Raw genomic sequence first — 20041 nt, forward strand, 5'->3', positions numbered from 1 at the left:
AATAGTAAAGAAAGTCACAGGATGCGGATCCCGCAGTGTTTGTGGCCATTTATTTTGTTATATTTTTATCCCACTTTTATTACTTTATAAGTAATTCAGGTCTGCAAGCATACATCATAATTCAGGTCTGCAAACATACATTTTCCCCACAACCACCACCCTGTGCGCTGGGGAAGTCACTAGCCCAGGGGGTCTTCAAACTTGGCCCTTTTATGACTTGTGGACTTCAACTCCCAGAATTCCTCAGCCAGCGTGCCTGGCTGAGGAATTCTGGGAGTTGAAGTCCACAAGTCATAAAAGGGCCAAGTTTGAAGACCCCTGCACTAGCCCTAAGTGACCCAGCAGGCGTGGTCTCCAGTTTCTAGGCCGGCACCTTTACTGCTACACCCAATTTGCTCTTCGTATTTCTGTTGGACACTTGGAGCACTGCTCTGCTCTTCCTTTCTTGCTTTATAATGTTTTTAACAATTTGTAAGCTGTCCAGAGTAGCTTGGAGTGGTGCAGCACATTTAATGTAATATATTGAATTTCCTTGAACCAGGCTATTGGGCTACTTCGGTTATCCATGGTGGGTGGTGGGAAAACAGCCAGGGAAAGAGCACTGCAATGTGGTCTATTTGGTCTTGGCTTAGCCTCTTGGAAAAATTGGGATACTAGTATACATACTGTAGTTTTTTTTCAATATGCCATGTATATATATACACGAAGTTGGTAAGGCTTCATTCACACAATGCACTAAGCCAGTATTTCTTAAAACATTTTGCTTTCAGGATCCCTTCCCACTTTTAAAAATTCTGGAGGCATCCAAAACAGATTTTGTTCATATAGGTTATATTTATCAATATTTACTATATTAAAAATTAAGATTGATGCATTTACAGAATATTGATTTATTGAATCCAATTCAATTCAGTATATTGTCATAAACCAGTACAGATGATAAAATGAAATTTAAAAGAATTAAAATACATTTGTAAAACTAACATCTATTAAGTGAGCTCCAGGATACAGCCTATATTAAATCATAATGTAAGATTTAGTAAATCATGTAAAAATAACTATTAAATCAATTAGATATTAACAAATATTTTTAATGAAGAAAACCTATATTTTTTTACAAATTAACAGTAGAAAAAAATGACATTTTAAATGTTTGCAAATATGTTTAATACCTGGCAAATGATTTTGAGGACCCCCAGAGGCCTCAAGGTTTTTATATAGAATAGAATAGAACTGGAAGGGACCTTGGAGGTCTTCTACTCCAGCCCCCCACTTAAGCAGGAGAACCTACACCATCTCAGACAGGTCTTTTCTTAAAGATCTCCAGTGCTGGGGCACCCACGATTTCTGTGGGTAAGCTGTTCCACTGGTTGATTGTCCTCACTGTCAGGAAGTTTCTCCTTAAATCCAGGTTGCTTCTCTCCTTGATCAGTTTCCAACCATTGTTTCTTGCTATTATTCTATTATAAGTCCCCAGAGTCTGATCATGAGTTGTGCAGCAAATAAATTTAATATAAAAAAATGGCTTAGTATTACAAATCCACTCACTCGTGCTATATTCAATAAATTATATAAGCAAATCATTGTAGCAAAAGGAAGCTAATTCCACAGAACATAAACAGACCAAGCATTTTTTTTCAGGTATCCAGAAAGTCCCAAACAGTTGGGAACAGTTGAATTTAACTCCTGAGAAATTGTAAATCCATTTTCAAACTATATCAAACAAGATGTAGGACAGTGTTTCTTGACTGTGGCCATAATAAAGATGTGTAGACCTAAGTTCCCAGTGCTGGCTGGGGAATCCACTTTAAGGCCAAGGCTGAGAAATATTGATGTAAAGAATATCTTGTACTTCTACAAACTTGGCCCTTTCTTAGAATTGCCCCCAAAGGGTAGCATCATGTCTTGTCATAGATTGGCAGTGGATAGATAGCTACTTAGTGGGTTACTGTGAACTAGAAAAACGGAACTAATTCATTTATTCAGTGTCCATGTATTGTGAATACATCTAGAAAGCAATTTCCATAAGAAGGTAGCTATTACAGGTGTACTACTGCATAGAAAACTAGAACTGCATAGAACTACTGTAATTTTTAAAAAATAGTTTTGCATTAATTTTTATATTAACAGAACTGAATAAAGACTGATATTTTGTAGCCTAAACAATGAACAGAACTACAAGCCTAAAAAAATTGCAGATTCACAGTTAAAATACTGGCCCACTTATTGTGGCATAAATTTATGGCTCCAAGACAGGAATATTGAGTTTTCTTATGGTTTGTATGTTTCCAATCAGGCGATGCCATAAGCAAATCACAGGGGTTCATATGTTGCCGCAAAGGAATTAGAAGACTGAAAATACAAAGCAGCCTCATCAGATGTATCTTCTACTTAACAAGCTATAAGCCACTGGAAGAAGCTGGCACATGAAATGGTGAGTTCCACTTTGCTAGAGGCCTTCAAATAGAGCAGTGGTGGTGAACCTATGGCACACGTGCCAGAGGTGGCACTCAGAGCCCTCTCTGTGGGCACACATGCCATTGCCCCAGCCTCACCTTCCCCCACAACCCTCACCAGCAACCCCCCTGGAGAGTCGCCCCCGAGCATGGCCCACACGGAACAGCACAACCAAGGACATGGCAGCCAGGCAGCGTAGACAAGACTCTGCCCTCACGCCCCATCCCGCACAGTTGATTGTGCGGGGTGCGGGCAGAGGGTGTGGCCATGGCGCTGCTGGGCTGCCTGGGCGATCTACGGCGGGTCCTGCAGGCGGTGAGTGGCCCTCCGGACAGGCGGGATGGGGGACGAGGTAGGGGCAGGGCCAGTTTTTGGGCACTTGGTCTCTAAAAGGTTTGCCATCACTGAAATAGAGGCTATCAGGGATACTTAAATGGATCATGCACTGAGCAGGGAGGAAGATTGAATGACCTCTCATTTTTTTAAAAAAAAATGCCTTAGATCTATTCTTTTCTGATGTGGCAGTATTTGTAAGCAGTACTTTATTTGAATTAATGCTAATGCCAGCTTTTTATTGTTCTGAGTAAAATTATCAAATTTAGCAGAATCAGTTTTATTCATTCCTTAAGTATTCCTTACTTGAGGTTCACTAATAACTGAAAATAGGAGGAATGTAGAAATTTGAAGGTTGAGGGGAAAACATTAAAGTACATATCTTTCCTGGATTTTTTTTCCCCTTCTCCCACATTGAATTTAAAAAAAAATTGTTAGGAATTATCTAAATAATTTTATTTTAAATTTAAATATAAATTTAAAGAAGGGGCTAGGATAATTGTATGGTAAATCAAATTTACATATACTGCACTGCATGCTCTTAAAATTGCATAGTTAACTAAGATCTGTAAAGGGTTCCATTTTTAGCACACATACTCCTTTTCTCTGTGACTTTAAAATTTCTGAAAATCCCAGAGGCAAGTAATTTCAATAAAAGTACTTCCACCTACTCAAGAATCTGCAAGAAGCTTACAAGGATTGCAGTAAACTCTGCCCCAGAATAGGTCCTCCAAAACAATAGCAAAACAATTCTACACTGCTGTCAAGAAAACGGTGTGGTTTTATCACCCGCAATCAAGCTTGGTTTGAGAGCATCACTTTTTTTACCTACTCATCCACATGGCAGAGCAAGCTGCAATTAAGCATTTCTAAATGGGTTGGAAAGAAAGGTTCCTCATTGTTTTGGGTGTGAAAGGAAAAGGATGCTTCAAATGTGTAGGGATGTACTTACAGTAAGCACCTCTAATCACATGTACCCCTAGGACCATGCTGCAGCTGGCTGAGAAAAGACAATACTTTAAGGCATTATTGAGAGGGAGAATTAAACCCTCTTTAAATCCAAAGTTCTGCAGAGTCTCAAGGATGAATATATGAACAAGATCAACTTCATGCTCAGAAGACTAACCAAGAATCTTTGTAAGCCACAGAGCCAGTAGCAAAAAAAGCTAAGTACAATCAGGTTGATAAACAGGAGACTACTAGGTAATGCCAAGCTGTGTGCTAGACTGGAAAGTTGTTAGCGCATTGGAAGTAGGCAATAGCAAGCCACTTTGCCTGTTGCCAAAAATGATTTACAATCCCATCAAATTGAAGGGAAATTTTACTTTTCCTGAAGTAAGATTGTTACATATATACACTGCAGCAATTTCTTGGAAACATTTCTATTGACTAAATGGCAATAATATAAATGACAAAGATACTGCAATTCAATTTCTATTTATAAATCGGCCCCACTCAGTCACTTCTAGGCAATAAAGGTGTTACTTTATTGCAGGGGTCCCCAATCTTTTTGGTTCTATGGACTGGCAGCGGTGGCTTCAGTGATTTCAGAGGTGGGGGGGAATGGTTTCACACGTGCCATCTAAATCACGCACATACACAAATGAAGTTTTGCAAGCTCACCCACCACTTCAGCGGCCCAGTTACCAAGGGGCCGCAGCACAGTAGCAGGCTGCAGCCGTGACCCTGGGGTTGGGGACCCCTGCTGTATTGCACTTTGAGTGCTACTTTCAAAGAGCTACCCTTCCAAATTGCAGCAGACATTCAGAAGTTACAGAACTGTATATCAGCATCTAAAAATTGCCCAGGAAGACCAACATTTAACTCCAATCCCGTTTATCATTCACCAGTATCTTAAATCTGCACAAAAGGGAAAACTGTAATTCTAAATACATATATTTATATGCTTGCGATGTTCAGTCATATTGTTATTCAAGTTTATTTTATTAAAAAAATAGGTACATGTTTCTGCCCAGAAATATATCAAATTACATATTTAAAGGTATATATCTTCAATTTTCATTCAAGTCAAACCACAGAATTTAAGATTATATGTCCTAGGTACAGGCCATGAGTAATACCCAGTTTACAGCTACTACTTTTTGGTAACATAGCCATTTTCAGTTCATAATCAATATATACTATTTACAATAAATAAATAAAATTGCTTTATATTAAAATTTTGGGAAGGGATGTAATTTTACAATTTTAAGGGTGATCATCAGATTTCTACTTATATAAAGTCCATGGATCAAATAAATCCTTAAAAGACATTCTCAATTCACTATGGGCAAGAGGAAAATAAAATAGGAGGAATGAAGAGTCTCATGAAGAAGTAGGCTAGTTCAGGAAAACAATTTATCTATACATCATCCAGGCAAAAAAAGGGTAGGATTAATTACTAATACGAGCAAGTTCCCCTGGAAATGAAATAACGACATCCAGATGTGGGCTGTCAACTTGCAATTCATCATCACAGTATAATTTGAAAAGAACTTGTCAAAAATGCTCAAGTTTCATTCTTGTGGCAGGCTCGTTTAAAAAGGAAAGAGCAAGGTATTAATAACAACACAAGCCCCAATCAGAGAAGTTGTAAAGTCACACATAAATCACTCAAAGGTAACAAACAGAATGAACTATCTACTTACAAGCTGCATTTATGCAGATACTGAAAACTGGGTGCAAAGCAAATGAATTGTAATTCCTGCTTGAAAACTGTTTTAGGACAGTAGCCAGTTTTTCTCAACCTTGACCATTTTAAGGCATGTGGACTTCAACTCCCAGAATTCCACAGCCTTGGGAGTTGAAGTCCACATGCCTTAAAATGGTCAAGGTTGAGAAACACTGCAGTAGACTTTTAGCATTATTTCTTTGGTTTTTGTTTTAATTATCTTCTCTCTTGTAGACAGATGTGCATCTTGATCCATGTGCAATTCAGGCAGAAACACTATTTTATCTGGCCAACCTAAAGACCCCAAAAGACATATACCCTAATTTATTTATATAAGTATTTTATCTAATGCTATAAAGTTGCAAAAACTTTCAGCGGTGTCCCACATGCTCACAGCATGGGAGCAGTGTGTCTTCTGCTTATCTTTATTTTTTAATTTCAGTTGAACTTTGTAAATGAAATCCAAACAGTTTCTTTGTGAAGTCAAACAATTTTCTTTTTAAAATGAGTTTCTCAATAATTTCATTTATAAAATATGGAAGGTTAGGCTGAGAAGACGTGTACAATATTCATTTTAGCGTTATTGAAAATCTCAAGTACTAATATCCAGGGATCATTTTAATTTTTTCTGTACTGTTTTTTCAAATGTAGGGGGGCAAACTGAAAATGGATTGAGAGCATTATCAGAGATTCTATCAAAAGGATTACACTTAATTTCAGAATGCTATATGTTTCAATGTGTATTTGTGTTATAAGCCCACCCATTCACCCATCTACTTCAACTTTGAGAGAAGTTCAAAAGCTATTTATAATACAGCATGATTCAGAGGAAAAACATCCAATAATTAACAGGGCTAAACTAAATTATGTAAGAACCTAAGCACCACTTTTCATTCTAGTTAAGGAACAATGTATCATAGATAAGAGTATGAGCTATTTTCTATTACAAAAATCTGAAAGTAGTTACCCAATATACTAATCCATGAATGGGCTCTCAAAAGCAGGCTCTGAATTGAGTTTCTACAGCACTGAATGATACATCATCCCTAACCACATTAGCAAATAAACATTTTCAATTCAATTACATGGAATGTAATTTGAAGTGTGCCTACAACTTACAGTATATTTTAGCTAAGGCATATTGACATCTCCTAAAAAAAAGTTTCCTTAATTTAAAAAAGTGATCAAATTCTTAAAGTTGGACACAAACATATAGATTTCAGTTAAGAATACCATATACATTCTCGCAAAATACATACAGAGTAAACTTTGCCAAGTTTTGTTGAACTCCTTCAATTTTTTTGCTGTATTTTCATATATTAAAGAAAGCACTTTAAATGCTTGAGTGATTTCTCAAATATATTCTGAAACTTACTGTTCAATCTATTATAAACTGGGGAAAAAAATCAGCAGTCTTTAATTGAGGTGTAAAAACTGCCTCATAAATTCGTAAGTGGTGAAGGCAACGGCTTGAGAAGGAATACAACGGATGTAATTCAATGATAATCCACGGTATAATCCCCTTCGTATTCCATGGTTTCCATAAACATATTTCAATGTTTGGACCATTGTACTAGAAAGAGAACAGAGTAAGTCTTTGTAAAACAAGAGATTTTCCAACACTTTACTTCAAATAACATTTTAAAAAGCAGGGACTTTTGCCTTACCTAATGGGAAAATATAGAGGTCCCCCTACTTTTATTCAGATAGAGGGCAGAGGCAATTTTATCATACAAGGGTAATGCTAAATTATTGCTAATGAGATTTAATTATTTTGCAAAATGTTTCTTTACATAAAAAAGAAAATACAGCCCAAAATCAAGATTTTTGATTCTATTATCTGAAAATCCAAATTCCAGACTAATGAATACGAAGCTCAGTTCACAGGAAAATCTTTACACAAGCTCACTGATGTGAGTAGAAACATTTTTGAAGTGAGAGATTGCAGTCTGTTGCAATTCTAATTGTACATTATAATAGGTAGACTTCCAAGAGATGCACAGTCTTGAGGCAAGACATTTAAATGAACATGGTGCCAAAATATAGAATAAATGCCATATTTTGGAATCTTATCTGTTGTCACTTCGGAAAGAAATTTCAAGAAAACTTGTTTATAGTTTAGCTTTCTCCATATGGCAGAGATGCTAATGAACTGAAGGCTCATTTTCTTTTACACTATGTCATTTCTATGGATTTTAGGGTATATTTTACAGAAGGATTTAATTCCTTAGAAGGAATTTAATTCCTTAGAATGTTTTGTTTCCTTGCCTGCAGAACTTGGAAAAAATAGAATATTTTGCCCTATTTGGTTTTTGCAATTCTGCATTTATAAGTTTTTTCTTTGTAGATGAGACTTTATTACAAATATAAGGTCACTTTACATGCTTCAACCTGATTACAAAAATAATAACTACAAAAAGCTGAAATACTGAAACAAATTAAATGACATTATTTTAAAAAATCTTAAAGGAGTAGTTTTCAGTAGCTCATTTTTCACTTCCTTTCTATTGTTCTTAGCCACTAATCATTACTTAAATATTTCTCCTTTTATTGAAACATTGACCATTATTGCTTATATTTGTTTAAATCATTTCACGATGTTTTTAAATTAGCTTCCAATTTGTTTATCTTGTTAATAACTGACAGAATTATATACCATCCGTAAAATATTTTATATCAATCTTCCCTCAAATTGTAGCTTGGAATAAATTACATTTTTCATAACTATTCCCATTGTTCCAATGTAATTAATTCTTTGACATTTTGCATGCTTTTTAAATTTATGTTCTCATTGTTTTTACTGTTTTATTACTTGTTCAACTGAGATTATATAATCACTGACCATTAAAACATTCTTCTCCTAATAAAATAAACCATTTGAGGCAATCAGCCTACAAGTAGGCTGCCCGTGGGACACCTACATTTTAACTCTGCATAAAATGTGAAATTAAGGCTGCCTGGTATTAATATGCAATGTGGTCTGTTGACATTTGTGTGCCCACATACTGAAATAATATCCCTTCATCCCTTTATCGGGGAAAAGTAGCCTGATGACAGTAAGTACCAATGCTCACAGCCTCATCTGTTTTTTTCTGCCTGTTTATGCTTTGAGCTCATATTTATTTGCATCCATGCTTTTAGGCCCAGAAGAGACTCATAGGGTCAACAGAGATTTTGGGAGAAGGAGCTACAATTTAACTTCTGACAGAAAGGAGTATTGTGGTTGACAATGCTACTGTGACAGCCACTTTATGAGCGCACACATTACACAATCTCAACATTCCCAATCTAACTTCACTCCAAAGATGGCTAATGCCAGTGTCAGCTTAATATTGCAACTTATGTCAGATGAAATCCTCTATCTGTATCTCAAAAATAACAACTAAAAGGAACCTGACCTACTAGACATAGATTTTGAACTTAAATGCATTCCTCTTACTTTGAAGCTATAGCTTACTATGAAGCTTTAAATGCTATGCTTACCTTGCTAGTTATATACATGTGAACCAAAGAACAAAAAGACATCGTTAATGTTTTAGAGCCAATATGATACAGTAGATAGCTATTACTGCAGGCATATATTTGGTTCCAGAGATGAAACCTACCAACATTTTTCAGAATCGGGAAGTATGGCTCCCAACTGCATTCGTCTACGAGTGACATCTAGAGGGTATCTGGGGAAGGAAAAAAGCATTTTCTTTAATTGCAGTTATCACAGTGCAACTATTCGCACTACAAAATAATAATTAAAAGACATTTACATAAGGAACATGTGGAAAATACAAAGCTGCCTTATATTGGGTCAAATTAGGAGCTGACTTTGGCAGCAGAAATTCTATGCCAAAGCCTAGTACCCAACACTTGTTTTTACTTTTTTTTTTTTAACAGCCATGCTGAAATATTTCAGATTGTATCTTTCTGCATATTAAGAATATAACTCGCTGGAGAACAATGAAACTATTTTTATCACAGTTGCTTAATGAGAAAAGCAATCCCAATTATTTCATTTTTATTAAACATCTATCTCACATTTCTACCAAAAGCAGTGCTAAAGTCATAATGGACAGAATACCAAACTGTAATTGAAAACAAATGAATTAGGAGAATCCATAAAATAAAAAAAATGCTAAGGCTTTTAGCATAAGATTTTAGAAAAGAGTTATGCTCACTGTATTCAAAATCAATCATATGCTTTAGCACATGTTTTATTTTGTGACAGTTTCAGAATACATAAGGTTTAACATTGGAAAACCAGGTACTAGGCTCCGTATCTGAATTGCCAGGAATAATTTCTTCAGGCAGGATCACCATATGAAACTTTAAATTTTAAAAAATGGTAAAGAAAATGAAAAACTTTAACCCTTAAGAGATTTTATACAACAGCCCAATTTTTTTTTGTAAAATTTGGCTATCATGTAAGAATGACATAGTAGCTATATTAATTCTAGATGGATGCCACTAACCCCCAAAATTGTATGAATTGGTTGAAGTAAACCCCAAAAGATCACAACCCAGAAACCAAAAAAGCATTTCAGTTCCTTTGATTTCAATAACAGTTAAAAGACATGTTTGTATCCTTTTCACTGATATCAGCAGAACATTAAACTTAGGTATTTGAAAGAATTATAAACACGTTTAACCCAGCTACCAAGTGCAAATTCAATTGTTTAAATTTGAAAACAAAGAAAAAATGGAGGTTACATACTAAAGCTGCATGAAAGAGAAGTAACTTGTTTTCAGCTATGATCTTTTTTCTTAAATGTTTAATCTATTTCTACTTCTGCTCAATCATGAGCCTCAACAGGTGGTGAGAGCTGGTCATTAAATTTCATTTTTCAATTTATCTTGCCTCATTCTTGTTGTTTTACGAAATGAGAAAAAGTATGTAGCCATGCTAGCTTTAGCAGAGAAGAGCCAAAGTATATAACTGAGTTGGCACAATATGCACTATATATCTTCCTCCAATACTTTTATGTAATTCAGACCATGTTAAATTATCATTATGATAAATATGTATTTTTTACCATAGCTTTCTAGTGTAATCCTTGGCGCTCTGGTGGCATTCAAGTATTCTCTGCCAATTTATTATGCAACCCTATTTTGCACTGTAGCTATATTAAAGCTACAATTTTTCGAACAGCATCTGGAGTAATAGTTTATTTACACACAAACCTCATATTAACTGACAAGGAAAACAGCAGATTGGAGGCTTTGTTACACATAAGCAAATGTATCCCTTCAACTGATTTTAGAGGAAATGGCTCCAGGGCAGAACTGAGAATACTGAAGACAGAAAATGAAAAATTGTCTTGCTTTGGAATGCTGCTAGTTTTGTTTTTTTTAGCATGTACGGTGAGCTTTCTTTGCAGACGGAAATTTAAATGATGTTATATTTCATGATTTCTAAAGGTGGAAGGAAATAAAATTCCTAACGCAAGCTATCCTAACATTTCTTCAGTAAGTGCAGTAAAATACTAGAATAACTTACGATATTGTTTGTGCTATGGCTCCAGCTATGCCACCACACAGCAAATTTACATGAGTTTTCAAAACTAAGACATCAGGATTATCTAAGCAAGGCCTCCCGAGCAGGGTAGGCGCTTGAGCAAGTCCCACACTCTTTAAGGTACCAAAGGTAAAAAATGAGAAACCTGAAAGGAAAAAATTTATCTTTAATGGAAACGTTACCTCAACAACAAACTGCACAGATGTTATAGGCACAATTCAGCCAAAGAATGAGCTTATTTAAATCTAACAGTAGTGCATGTGCCAAGCTCTGTTCCATTATATAGCCATTAATTTTAAGGGCTAAATTTTAGTTTGATCATCAAATATACCATGACATTGTCTCCATTTTTTCAGACGTCATTTTTGTTGATCACTTAGAGCAGACAGTCTTGATATATTCTGGTACATGGGCAACAAAATTACTTGAATGTTACAGATTGCCAGAAAGACCTAACAATCCTCACAAATGAATGCACTGTGCCCTATATTGGAAAGTAATCAGAAAAAAAAAATCCCTTTGAAAAGAATCCTTTTAAAAAAGCTCCTGTGTTACAGTAATTCTCTTTCTTTACATAATATTGTCCTTGTCTTTACCATTATCTTGGACATTACGTTCTTACAATAAAGAAACTTCTGATCCACAGAGTACTAAAATGTGGCTGCAATAAAAATGAAAGTTTTTAAAAAACAAAAACAATTTGAAACAGCATTTATGATTAAAGCCAAAGAAACAGAATAATCTAAGCAACAGTAAACCAAGAGGACTTAAGATGCTTACAGAAATACTGAAAGCATTACACAACTTAGTGGGATTTAATTGGGCTAAACCTCTGGGATTTAATGAGTTATTAGCGAAGTTGAAAAAAGAACATATCTACATCCCTCAATCATAACGGGTTCAAAATGCAATCCCAAACCAGAATTTCAACATTTAAACTAATTAAAACATATACAGAGTTAGAACTTAAATGAAAATCAACATTTTGTTTATTAGATTTGGGTTGTGACTTTTATTGCAACTGACAAAAAATCCAACTAGGAACAACCCAAGCCATCGTGTTGTGGGAATTCTGAAGACTATGTCCACATGCATTTAAAAAAAAGGAAATTGATATCCTTTAAGAAAAGAAAAAAGAAAAAAAATTATATAGTTCTCAGCCCTTTTCAGTCTATCCTTTAGATTAGACAGAATCTTCCCCATTAGGGGAGGGAGAAAGGAGACGCGGAAATATTTAGAAGTCATAGTCAAGATTAAAGAATTTTTGACCAAAGATCCACATAATATATCAGAATTGCATTACTTAGGCAAAGAGATTAGGCCTATAAATATCTAGAATCATGGATCTCAAAAAGCAAATAACTTATATCACTTTATCACTTAAATGCTGTGATTTACTTATTTATGCAGATATTGGGACATAAGTATATAGTGGAGGCAACTGCAATGATGACACTATAGAGAGCACCATTGTGACATCATCACATACTGCAGAAACTGATGTCTTCAGTAAGGATAAGTAAGTCAAGAGTATTGCTAAAAAATCATGTTATGTTAAATGTCACTTCTATTTTCATTTTTTTAAATACAGACATCTGCAGTTAGAGTCAACAGTACAAATCAAATCAACAGTAGATGACTTTGAATTTATTGAACTGCCGGAATTGAGAGCACCTCCAACAGATTCTTCTAGAAACGTTGGAAAAGACAACAGAAAGGTAAATCATCATGCACTATGACCAAACTTCATTTCTAGCCGTTTCTTTTTTTAATTGTTCATGTGCAAAAAGTATTTTTTTTATATTAAAGGAAGCAAAGAAAAGAGTTTTCAAATCAAAATTAAACCTAAAGAGGTTCACCAAAAAACAATCATGTTCAAGTTGTACTCACCCGCATATGGAGCCATTCCGACTATTGTTGGCAGAAGTCCACGATAAAATCCTTGCATACCACCTTCCTTTGGCAAAAGCCAACAACAGCAAGAAAACAGAAAAATAAATAAATTTAGGAGAATTGCACATATGAGTACAGGGAAGTTTTGAAAAGAATGCTGTAATTTTCATATATTCATATACTATATTCCAGGGCTATGCAAATTATTTGAAAGAGATGTCCTACAATGCAACTTGTTAAAATCAGCTCTTTTAAAGTTTAAGACACTGGTTGGATTATATTCTATTGCTTGTGTTTGCATTGTATTGAATTCTAGTATGATGTGGTCACTCTCGCCCAAGGTTCCGGCAACTTCAACTCCCTCTATGGCTTTTTCTCAGTAAGAATTAGGTCCAGTATAGTTTTCCTGTAGTTCCCTCCTCTACCTTTTAGATGACAAAGTTGTCAGCTAAGTCGGTTGGGAATCTGTTCGATCTCCCATTTGCTGCAGAGTTTGCCTCTCAGTTGTAGTTAATGTTTCCCATTACTACTGTGGTATGTTTCCTACATACATTTGTTAATTGATTAGCAAAGAGTTCCTCTATTTCTTCTGCTTGGTTGGGTGGTCTATAGTATACGCCTATAACAATGTCATTTCCCCCCCTTTTATATTGATCCATATGGATTCTAAGAGGTTTTCATCTTGGTTTTGTGTATTTCTGTAGAGATGTAGTGATCTTTTATATATAATGCAACTCCATCTGATTTGTTAGGGCTGCTTCCTTTGAATAGTTTATATCCTTCCATCAATACATTCCAGTACATTCATGAGTTTCATCCCACCAAGTTTCAGTAATGGCAATTATATAATAGCTGCCTTCATGTACTAGTGCTTCAAGTTCACCCTGTTTGTTCCCTAAACTTGGAGAGTTAGTGTATAGACATTTGAGTCCTTTATTGGTCTTGGGTATGTTTCTTATATCTCTTATTCTGTAACTGGGATTTACATCGTTTCCATCACTTTCTATTTCATTTTTTTTCTTTTACTCTTTACTCCCTTCCTCCTGTGATTGGTTATCTAGTGGTTTTTGCTTGGAATTAGGTTCTATATGTCAGGAAGATTGGCCCCCCTCCCTCCTTAATTTTAGCTTAAAGCCCTTTTGATAAGATGAGCCAGTCGTTTTCTGAATGTATTGTTTCCAGTTCTTGTGAGGTGCAGTCCATCCATTTCCAGTAGCCCTTCATGTAGGTAATGGAGACCATAGTCTAGGAAGCTGAAGTTCTGTTGACGACACCAGTTTTTAAGTCAATGGTTTGTTTCTAAAATCCTTTGCTCCCTCATTGGATGTTGGCCTTTGTTGGAAGTATAGATGAAAACACCACTTGTGCTCCTAATTTTTTAACTTTCTTCCAGTGTGCCTGGCTGAGGAATTCTGGGAGTTGAAGTCCACAAGGCATAAAAGGGCCAAGTTTGAAGACCCCTGTTTCAGAGCAATGCAATTTTCACCATTGCATTCTTTTACTTGATTTGCCATATGCTGTTTTTCCAACTGATTCTTTGAACTAGGTATTACTGCTTTATTTTGTAAATTCTGTAAATAGCATAGGTAATTGATAAAAAAAAATAAGAACTTCTTTGATTTGGTTTAGTCAGACAATGTTTTCCTTTCATTAAAAATATACACATTTCATCATGTGCTCATAGACCACCAATTGGGAAACATTAAACCAGGGGTCTTCAAACTTCACCCTTTTATGAGTTGTGGACTTCAATTCCCAGAATTCCTCAGCCAGCGTGCCTGGCTAAGGAATTCTGGGAGTTGAAGTCCACAAGTCATAAAAGGGCCAAGTTTGAAGACCCCTGCATTAAAACAGAGGAGCAGCTTTATTATTCTTATTTGCTACCCTTATAAATACACTGAGCTTGCAAATTCATTTTTCTTGCTCAGTTTTCAATTTTCTGCTGAGAACTATTACAGAATATAAATAGGTATTTGTAAAGCCATAATGCTGAAGAAAAGCAAAGACAATTACCTTGGTGTAAATGGTCTTGAATGCATGAATAATTCCCCTGTACTTATGATCCCCTTTTACTTGGAATGCCAGCCGTGCTCTCACCATATCAAGGGGGTATGTACAGATCACTGCTGTTATACCTTCCAAAAATTAATAATAATTAAAAAATCAGCATACACCCAAGTCTAAAAGACTTTAGAAAATTGATTTTACCTCTATTTATTATAGGCATAAGAATGATGGAAGCAATACATTAAAATTAAGTGGCCAATCTATATGGATAGTATATAAAACCTTGAAGGAACAGGTGATTTAGATTGCTTGCAAAAATTACACTCCATGTTGCTGAAATCAGTAACCTACAAAAGGATGGTAATTTTTAAAGTGTTCTTCCTTAAACATACTTTAAAAAAAAAAAAAAAAGCAAGCATAATGATGTGGGGAATAAGTGTTTGGTACCTTTTTCTATTTTGCATTTGGAAAGCTTAAATTCTTTTATTCTTGAAATGCCTTTAGAAAGTGATGGGGGATGAGAAGCTTATGTTTTAAATAATTGAAATTCAGCTTTCCCCCCTCTGCTTCAACCTTTTTATTTCCTTAAAGGAAACTGAAAGGCAATTATCTACCAATGGAGCGTTACTGCTCAGATTTGAATTACACAAGGCACAGGAAATCCAAAGTTGAAAGTTCGCACCATAAAGTTTTACCTTTGCCAATCCCAACAGACGCATCACAATAGACTTTTCAAGGCACTTTCCTCAGATTATTCTTAAACTCAGTGCCTTCTGTGATCTATGTTTGGTCTTGCAAGCACTTAGAAATCTTATTTCCAACATTTCTCAATTCCCTTAAAGTGCAAAATTATATTAGCACCACAGATCAAATTCATCACAGAAGGTAGAAAGGTATTTGAATGGATTTTTCATTCGCCATACAACACTTTGTGCTCATTTGTTCTTACACTATTCCTATAAATATGGAGACATTCCACATATTTATTATGTGGCATGGTATTTACCATTTGTTCTAGATATATTCTGTCATCACTTTATTAGGTCAGTACCTGAGGTATTGGCAATTAAACTTTCTTTTGCAATAGCTTCCATTTCTTCCCCCCTCTTGCTTATTTTCTTATTTCTTTTCTATACACTTCAATAAGCAAAAGCACTCTTAACATTTCATAAAACCATTCTTTTGTGCTAGATTTTCACATGGCCAACAATTTCCATCCAAAGTATGGAAGTATAATCACAATGTATGTGGTTCATCTGAAAAATGTTCACACCAATATCTATGAATAATGTAGAGACATTTCTCACTTTTAATAAAAGAATTTGTGTACTGACTAAATACATTACTTGATACACAAGCTTAGAATAAAAGAAGTATTACTTCATCCAACACACTAACAACGTGGCACAGGCACGTATCGTGAGCACTATCTTTTTAAACAATCAAACCAGGAATCTAGTTTGATCATTTTAGTAGCTATAGTAATCATAGGTGAAATCTGCTTAAGTAAATGCAATTTATCTGATTAGAACATGAAAATCTTAACTCAGTTGTTTTGTTCTTTGAGCTTCCAAAAGAGTGCAAGTAGCCACTAATGAAAACCATTTCATTTTTGATAAACTACTAGTAGTCCTCAAGTTATGACAGCAATTGGGACCAGAACTCCCATTGTTAATCAATGCAGTCGTACAGCACAACATCAAGTGATCACATCTCTTATCAATAACAATCTGAACAGTCCCAGGCAAGGAGTGCGGGGGGGGAGTGTGTTGGTGCCATGGGCAGGCGCTACAGAGAGCTGGAGGGCAGAGGGGTACTGTGGGCCACACACCCTATGGAGCATGGGCAAGCAAGAGGTGCTACAGAGTATTAGATCCCTGGATCTTATGCTCCAAAGCAAAGCTCCTTGAGAGAAAAGCAGTGGGAGCAACTTGTAGGAATGACGTGCATCCATCCCTGTCAGCTTCCCAATGGATTTGCATGTGAGAAGCTAACAAGGAAGGTCTGGTGTTCAGGTGACCGTGGGACACCGCAACCATCATAACCACCAGGTGGTTAATTGCAATCACATGACCACAGGGATGTGCGACAGCCAGAATTTTGAGGACCGGTCATTAGGTGCCATTCATTCTACAGCATCCTAAGTTTGAACGGTCAATAAATTAGTCATAACTTGAAAAATACCTGTCCCCCACCTAGCTGTAGCAAATGGAAAGAAACCAGAAACTCTCAAGCCCTAGTATCGGTCTTCAAAATCTTTTACAAGGTTGTTTCTGGAGATCTTTTTTACTTTTTATCTGATTAAAACCAACTTTAAGGCTGGGATTTAATTAATTAAAGACCACAATTGTAGACATTATAGAAAAGGATACATATACACTGAGGGGGAAAAAAGAGAATGAAGAGGAATACCTGCTAAGGATCCAGCCATTAACCGATGAATATGACTCGAAATGCCAAGCCTGTTCTTTATCACCTACAAAATGATTACATTTGAAGTGTGGAAAAAACTCTTAACATACCAAAGATAAAAGTTCATTACTCTTCACCATATGCCATAACAATTTTTTAAATAATCACACTAAACCCAACGTTCTTTGTGTTAACTGCTCTAAGACATGATTTTACGGAAAAGTAAGTAAAGGTCCTATATACAATGTTAAATAATAAATCATGATTATACACTAACAAACCAGTAACAGAACATATTATGGCTTAGTCTTAGAAACATCTGAAAGTAAGCTTCAATATGAGTGGTTATTAAATGCATGACACATAAATGCATTACTGGAAATAAATCATAGTGACTTCATTTCATGTCAATGAAAGTTAAAAGCAGATGAAATAAAATCTGATCGTTTTTGTGCTGCCTCTCCTGCTGTTTTCTGGAATAACGCCACTTAAAAACTCTGTGAGGCCCTCAACCTCAAAAGATTGTTCTCTCCTGATACACAAATACGAGTCAAGAAATCATGACTTATTTCAAGACAGTATAGGAGTTTGCTCTTGGGTTTTCTTCTTGAAAACAAAGGTACTGTGGAAAGCATTAGTCTTCTGTCCCTCCACACTAAAAGTTGTGACTCTGAGCTAGGATGTCAGCTGAAAACAAGGAGTCCTGGAATATCCTCCCACAGAATTAATGAAACAGAGTTGGCCCACTGTCAAGTACATCATTTTCTGTGGAAGAATGTTCCTATCTAAATAAACCCATAATCATTGCTCCGCTATTCTTCCTTTGTTTTAATAGAATTCAGCAAGATAGAACTCTCGGTAAATCACATAGAACCTACAAATACAAAAAGATGTATTTACAAGTATTTAGATTAATTATACAGTTTTAAAATCTTTTTTAGCAGCAAAAGCACTGGCATTTTCCTTCCCACGTGCATAAAGAATCTGGCTGCTTAATTCTGTCAAAAAAGGTTATAATGATATATAATGTCAAATTTTAAAGTTTGAAACCACTTTATACCACATAGATGAAACAACAAGACACGGGTTACTTACCTTTTTATACTGACCAAATGCTGTAAACTGAATTGCACCGTATGGAAAGATTCGAATCATCATTGCTCCGTTTCCTCTATAGTATCCTAAGAAGCCTTCCTTCTTCGGCACAGCACATAGTGTAGAAATCACACCTGCCAGCGTTACAAAGCAGACTAACGTGTTACCATTTTCATCTCAGCATTTTAAATTGTTCACAGAACTATTCTATAAATCTAGAAAACTCTGCTGTCAAAACTGTAAGTTTGTTATATGTGACTATGGCGCAAATACAGGTATTTAAAACAATTACAGGATTACCAGGTATTTCAAGTCTTGCCATACGGCATATATAGCCCAACTTTTGAGCAATGTACATAAATAATGAAGAATATTAAACACTCTGCTGAAGCATGATAAAATGCATTGTAAAAAGAATAATGATATATGATGTCGTATAATGACCTGTATTTCAAAACCAGTACATGTCAGTACGTGAAAAGTGTAGGTGCTGGGAAAAACTTAACATCTTTCTATCACAGTTAAAACTGGTACAGTATATTTTAATCTTCTGCTGCTTGTATGTTTAATAAATCTGAGGTACGTATGGAATAAAAGAAAATGCAAAATGGGGACTTCCGGTGGCAGGCGACTTCGCTGGACGCAGCTGTTTGCTGCTCCCGCCTGTTTCCGCGTAAAAGCCGTTTTGACAGCCTGCATCAGCTGTCAAACGGCCTGATACCTTTCCCCTGGGCTTAGGGCAGCAGTTCTCAACCTATGGGTCGCGACCACGCATGCGTGGCGCTCCCGGGCAGGGAAAGTCCTCGACTTACGACCGGTTGGGTAGTCCTCGACTTACGATCGGTTGGGGTCGCGGCATTAAAAAGGTTGAGAACCACTGGCTTAGGGGGATAGGTGAGCTGCCCGAGGTAGGAGTTGAGTTCCCGAGTCGTCCCTTGTGGACGATGTAGGTGAGAACTCCTCCGGAGCCCCGGGCTTCTCCGCGATTCAGGACGCCTTCGCCGTAGCGAAGCTAGAAGCCGCCGCCACCGCTGCAACTTAAAGTTAACAGTGAGTTTGCCTTGTAAGCAGACGAACCGACCCTGGAAGTCTGTTTTGTATTTTTTGGACTATACTCTAACTTGGATAATATGCTCTTCCCTATATTTGAGTTGGATTAAGGGAAAGTGAACTTAAAATGGCGATGGCTTGATACTTTTTAGCAAGAAGTGAAAGTGATTTCCGCTTTGAACTTTTGCTACTTTTAACTGGCGCATTATCCGTTTTGGATGAATTGCTTATAAGACTTTTTAACAAATTGGATTTTATTGCAAAGATGGCTTCGAAAAAAACTGTGCCTTCGATTGTAAAATATACATCTCCGATGACCCAGACACCTCAGCCAACTTCAAAAACTTCTCACTCGTCACACCCTCCATCTTCTTCGTCCCCACCGCCTTCCGGCAAAGAGCTGCAGGATTTGATGGCCGCAACTATTAAGCAAATGACCGAGATGTTTCAAGAGATGGATGTTAAAATGCAAAATAGATTTGATCAATTATCGCAGCAACAACTGGATTTATCACAACAACAGCAAGATCTAGCACAGAAGCAGGATGATTATTGTGCGAATGTAGCAACTGCTTTTAAAGGTTTGGCTGACTATGTGGATGCAATAGCAGAAAGGG

The 20041-nt window shown here is 36.2% G+C and overlaps 1 protein-coding gene across 1 annotated transcript in view; it reads right to left on the reverse strand.

The window, feature by feature from the left end:
- Nucleotides 1–5674: 5674 nt before the first annotated feature.
- Nucleotides 5675–20041, reverse strand: part of SLC25A16 (solute carrier family 25 member 16) — a 26043-nt gene continuing 11676 nt past the window's right edge. Inside the window, exons 3-9 of the mRNA XM_015816662.1 lie at nt 18375–18508; nt 17280–17343; nt 14874–14995; nt 12858–12924; nt 10950–11112; nt 9067–9135; nt 5675–7034 (exon numbers count right to left, since the gene is read on the reverse strand). Of these exons, the coding sequence (XP_015672148.1) occupies nt 6878–7034; nt 9067–9135; nt 10950–11112; nt 12858–12924; nt 14874–14995; nt 17280–17343; nt 18375–18508 (776 nt within the window). The 3' untranslated portion in view covers nt 5675–6877. The remainder of the gene's footprint in view (nt 7035–9066; nt 9136–10949; nt 11113–12857; nt 12925–14873; nt 14996–17279; nt 17344–18374; nt 18509–20041) is intronic.

The sequence above is a fragment of the Protobothrops mucrosquamatus genome, unplaced genomic scaffold (assembly GCF_001527695.2).
Source record: "Protobothrops mucrosquamatus isolate PMUCROS unplaced genomic scaffold, P.Mucros_1.0 scaffold479, whole genome shotgun sequence".
Lineage (NCBI taxonomy): Eukaryota > Metazoa > Chordata > Lepidosauria > Squamata > Viperidae > Protobothrops > Protobothrops mucrosquamatus.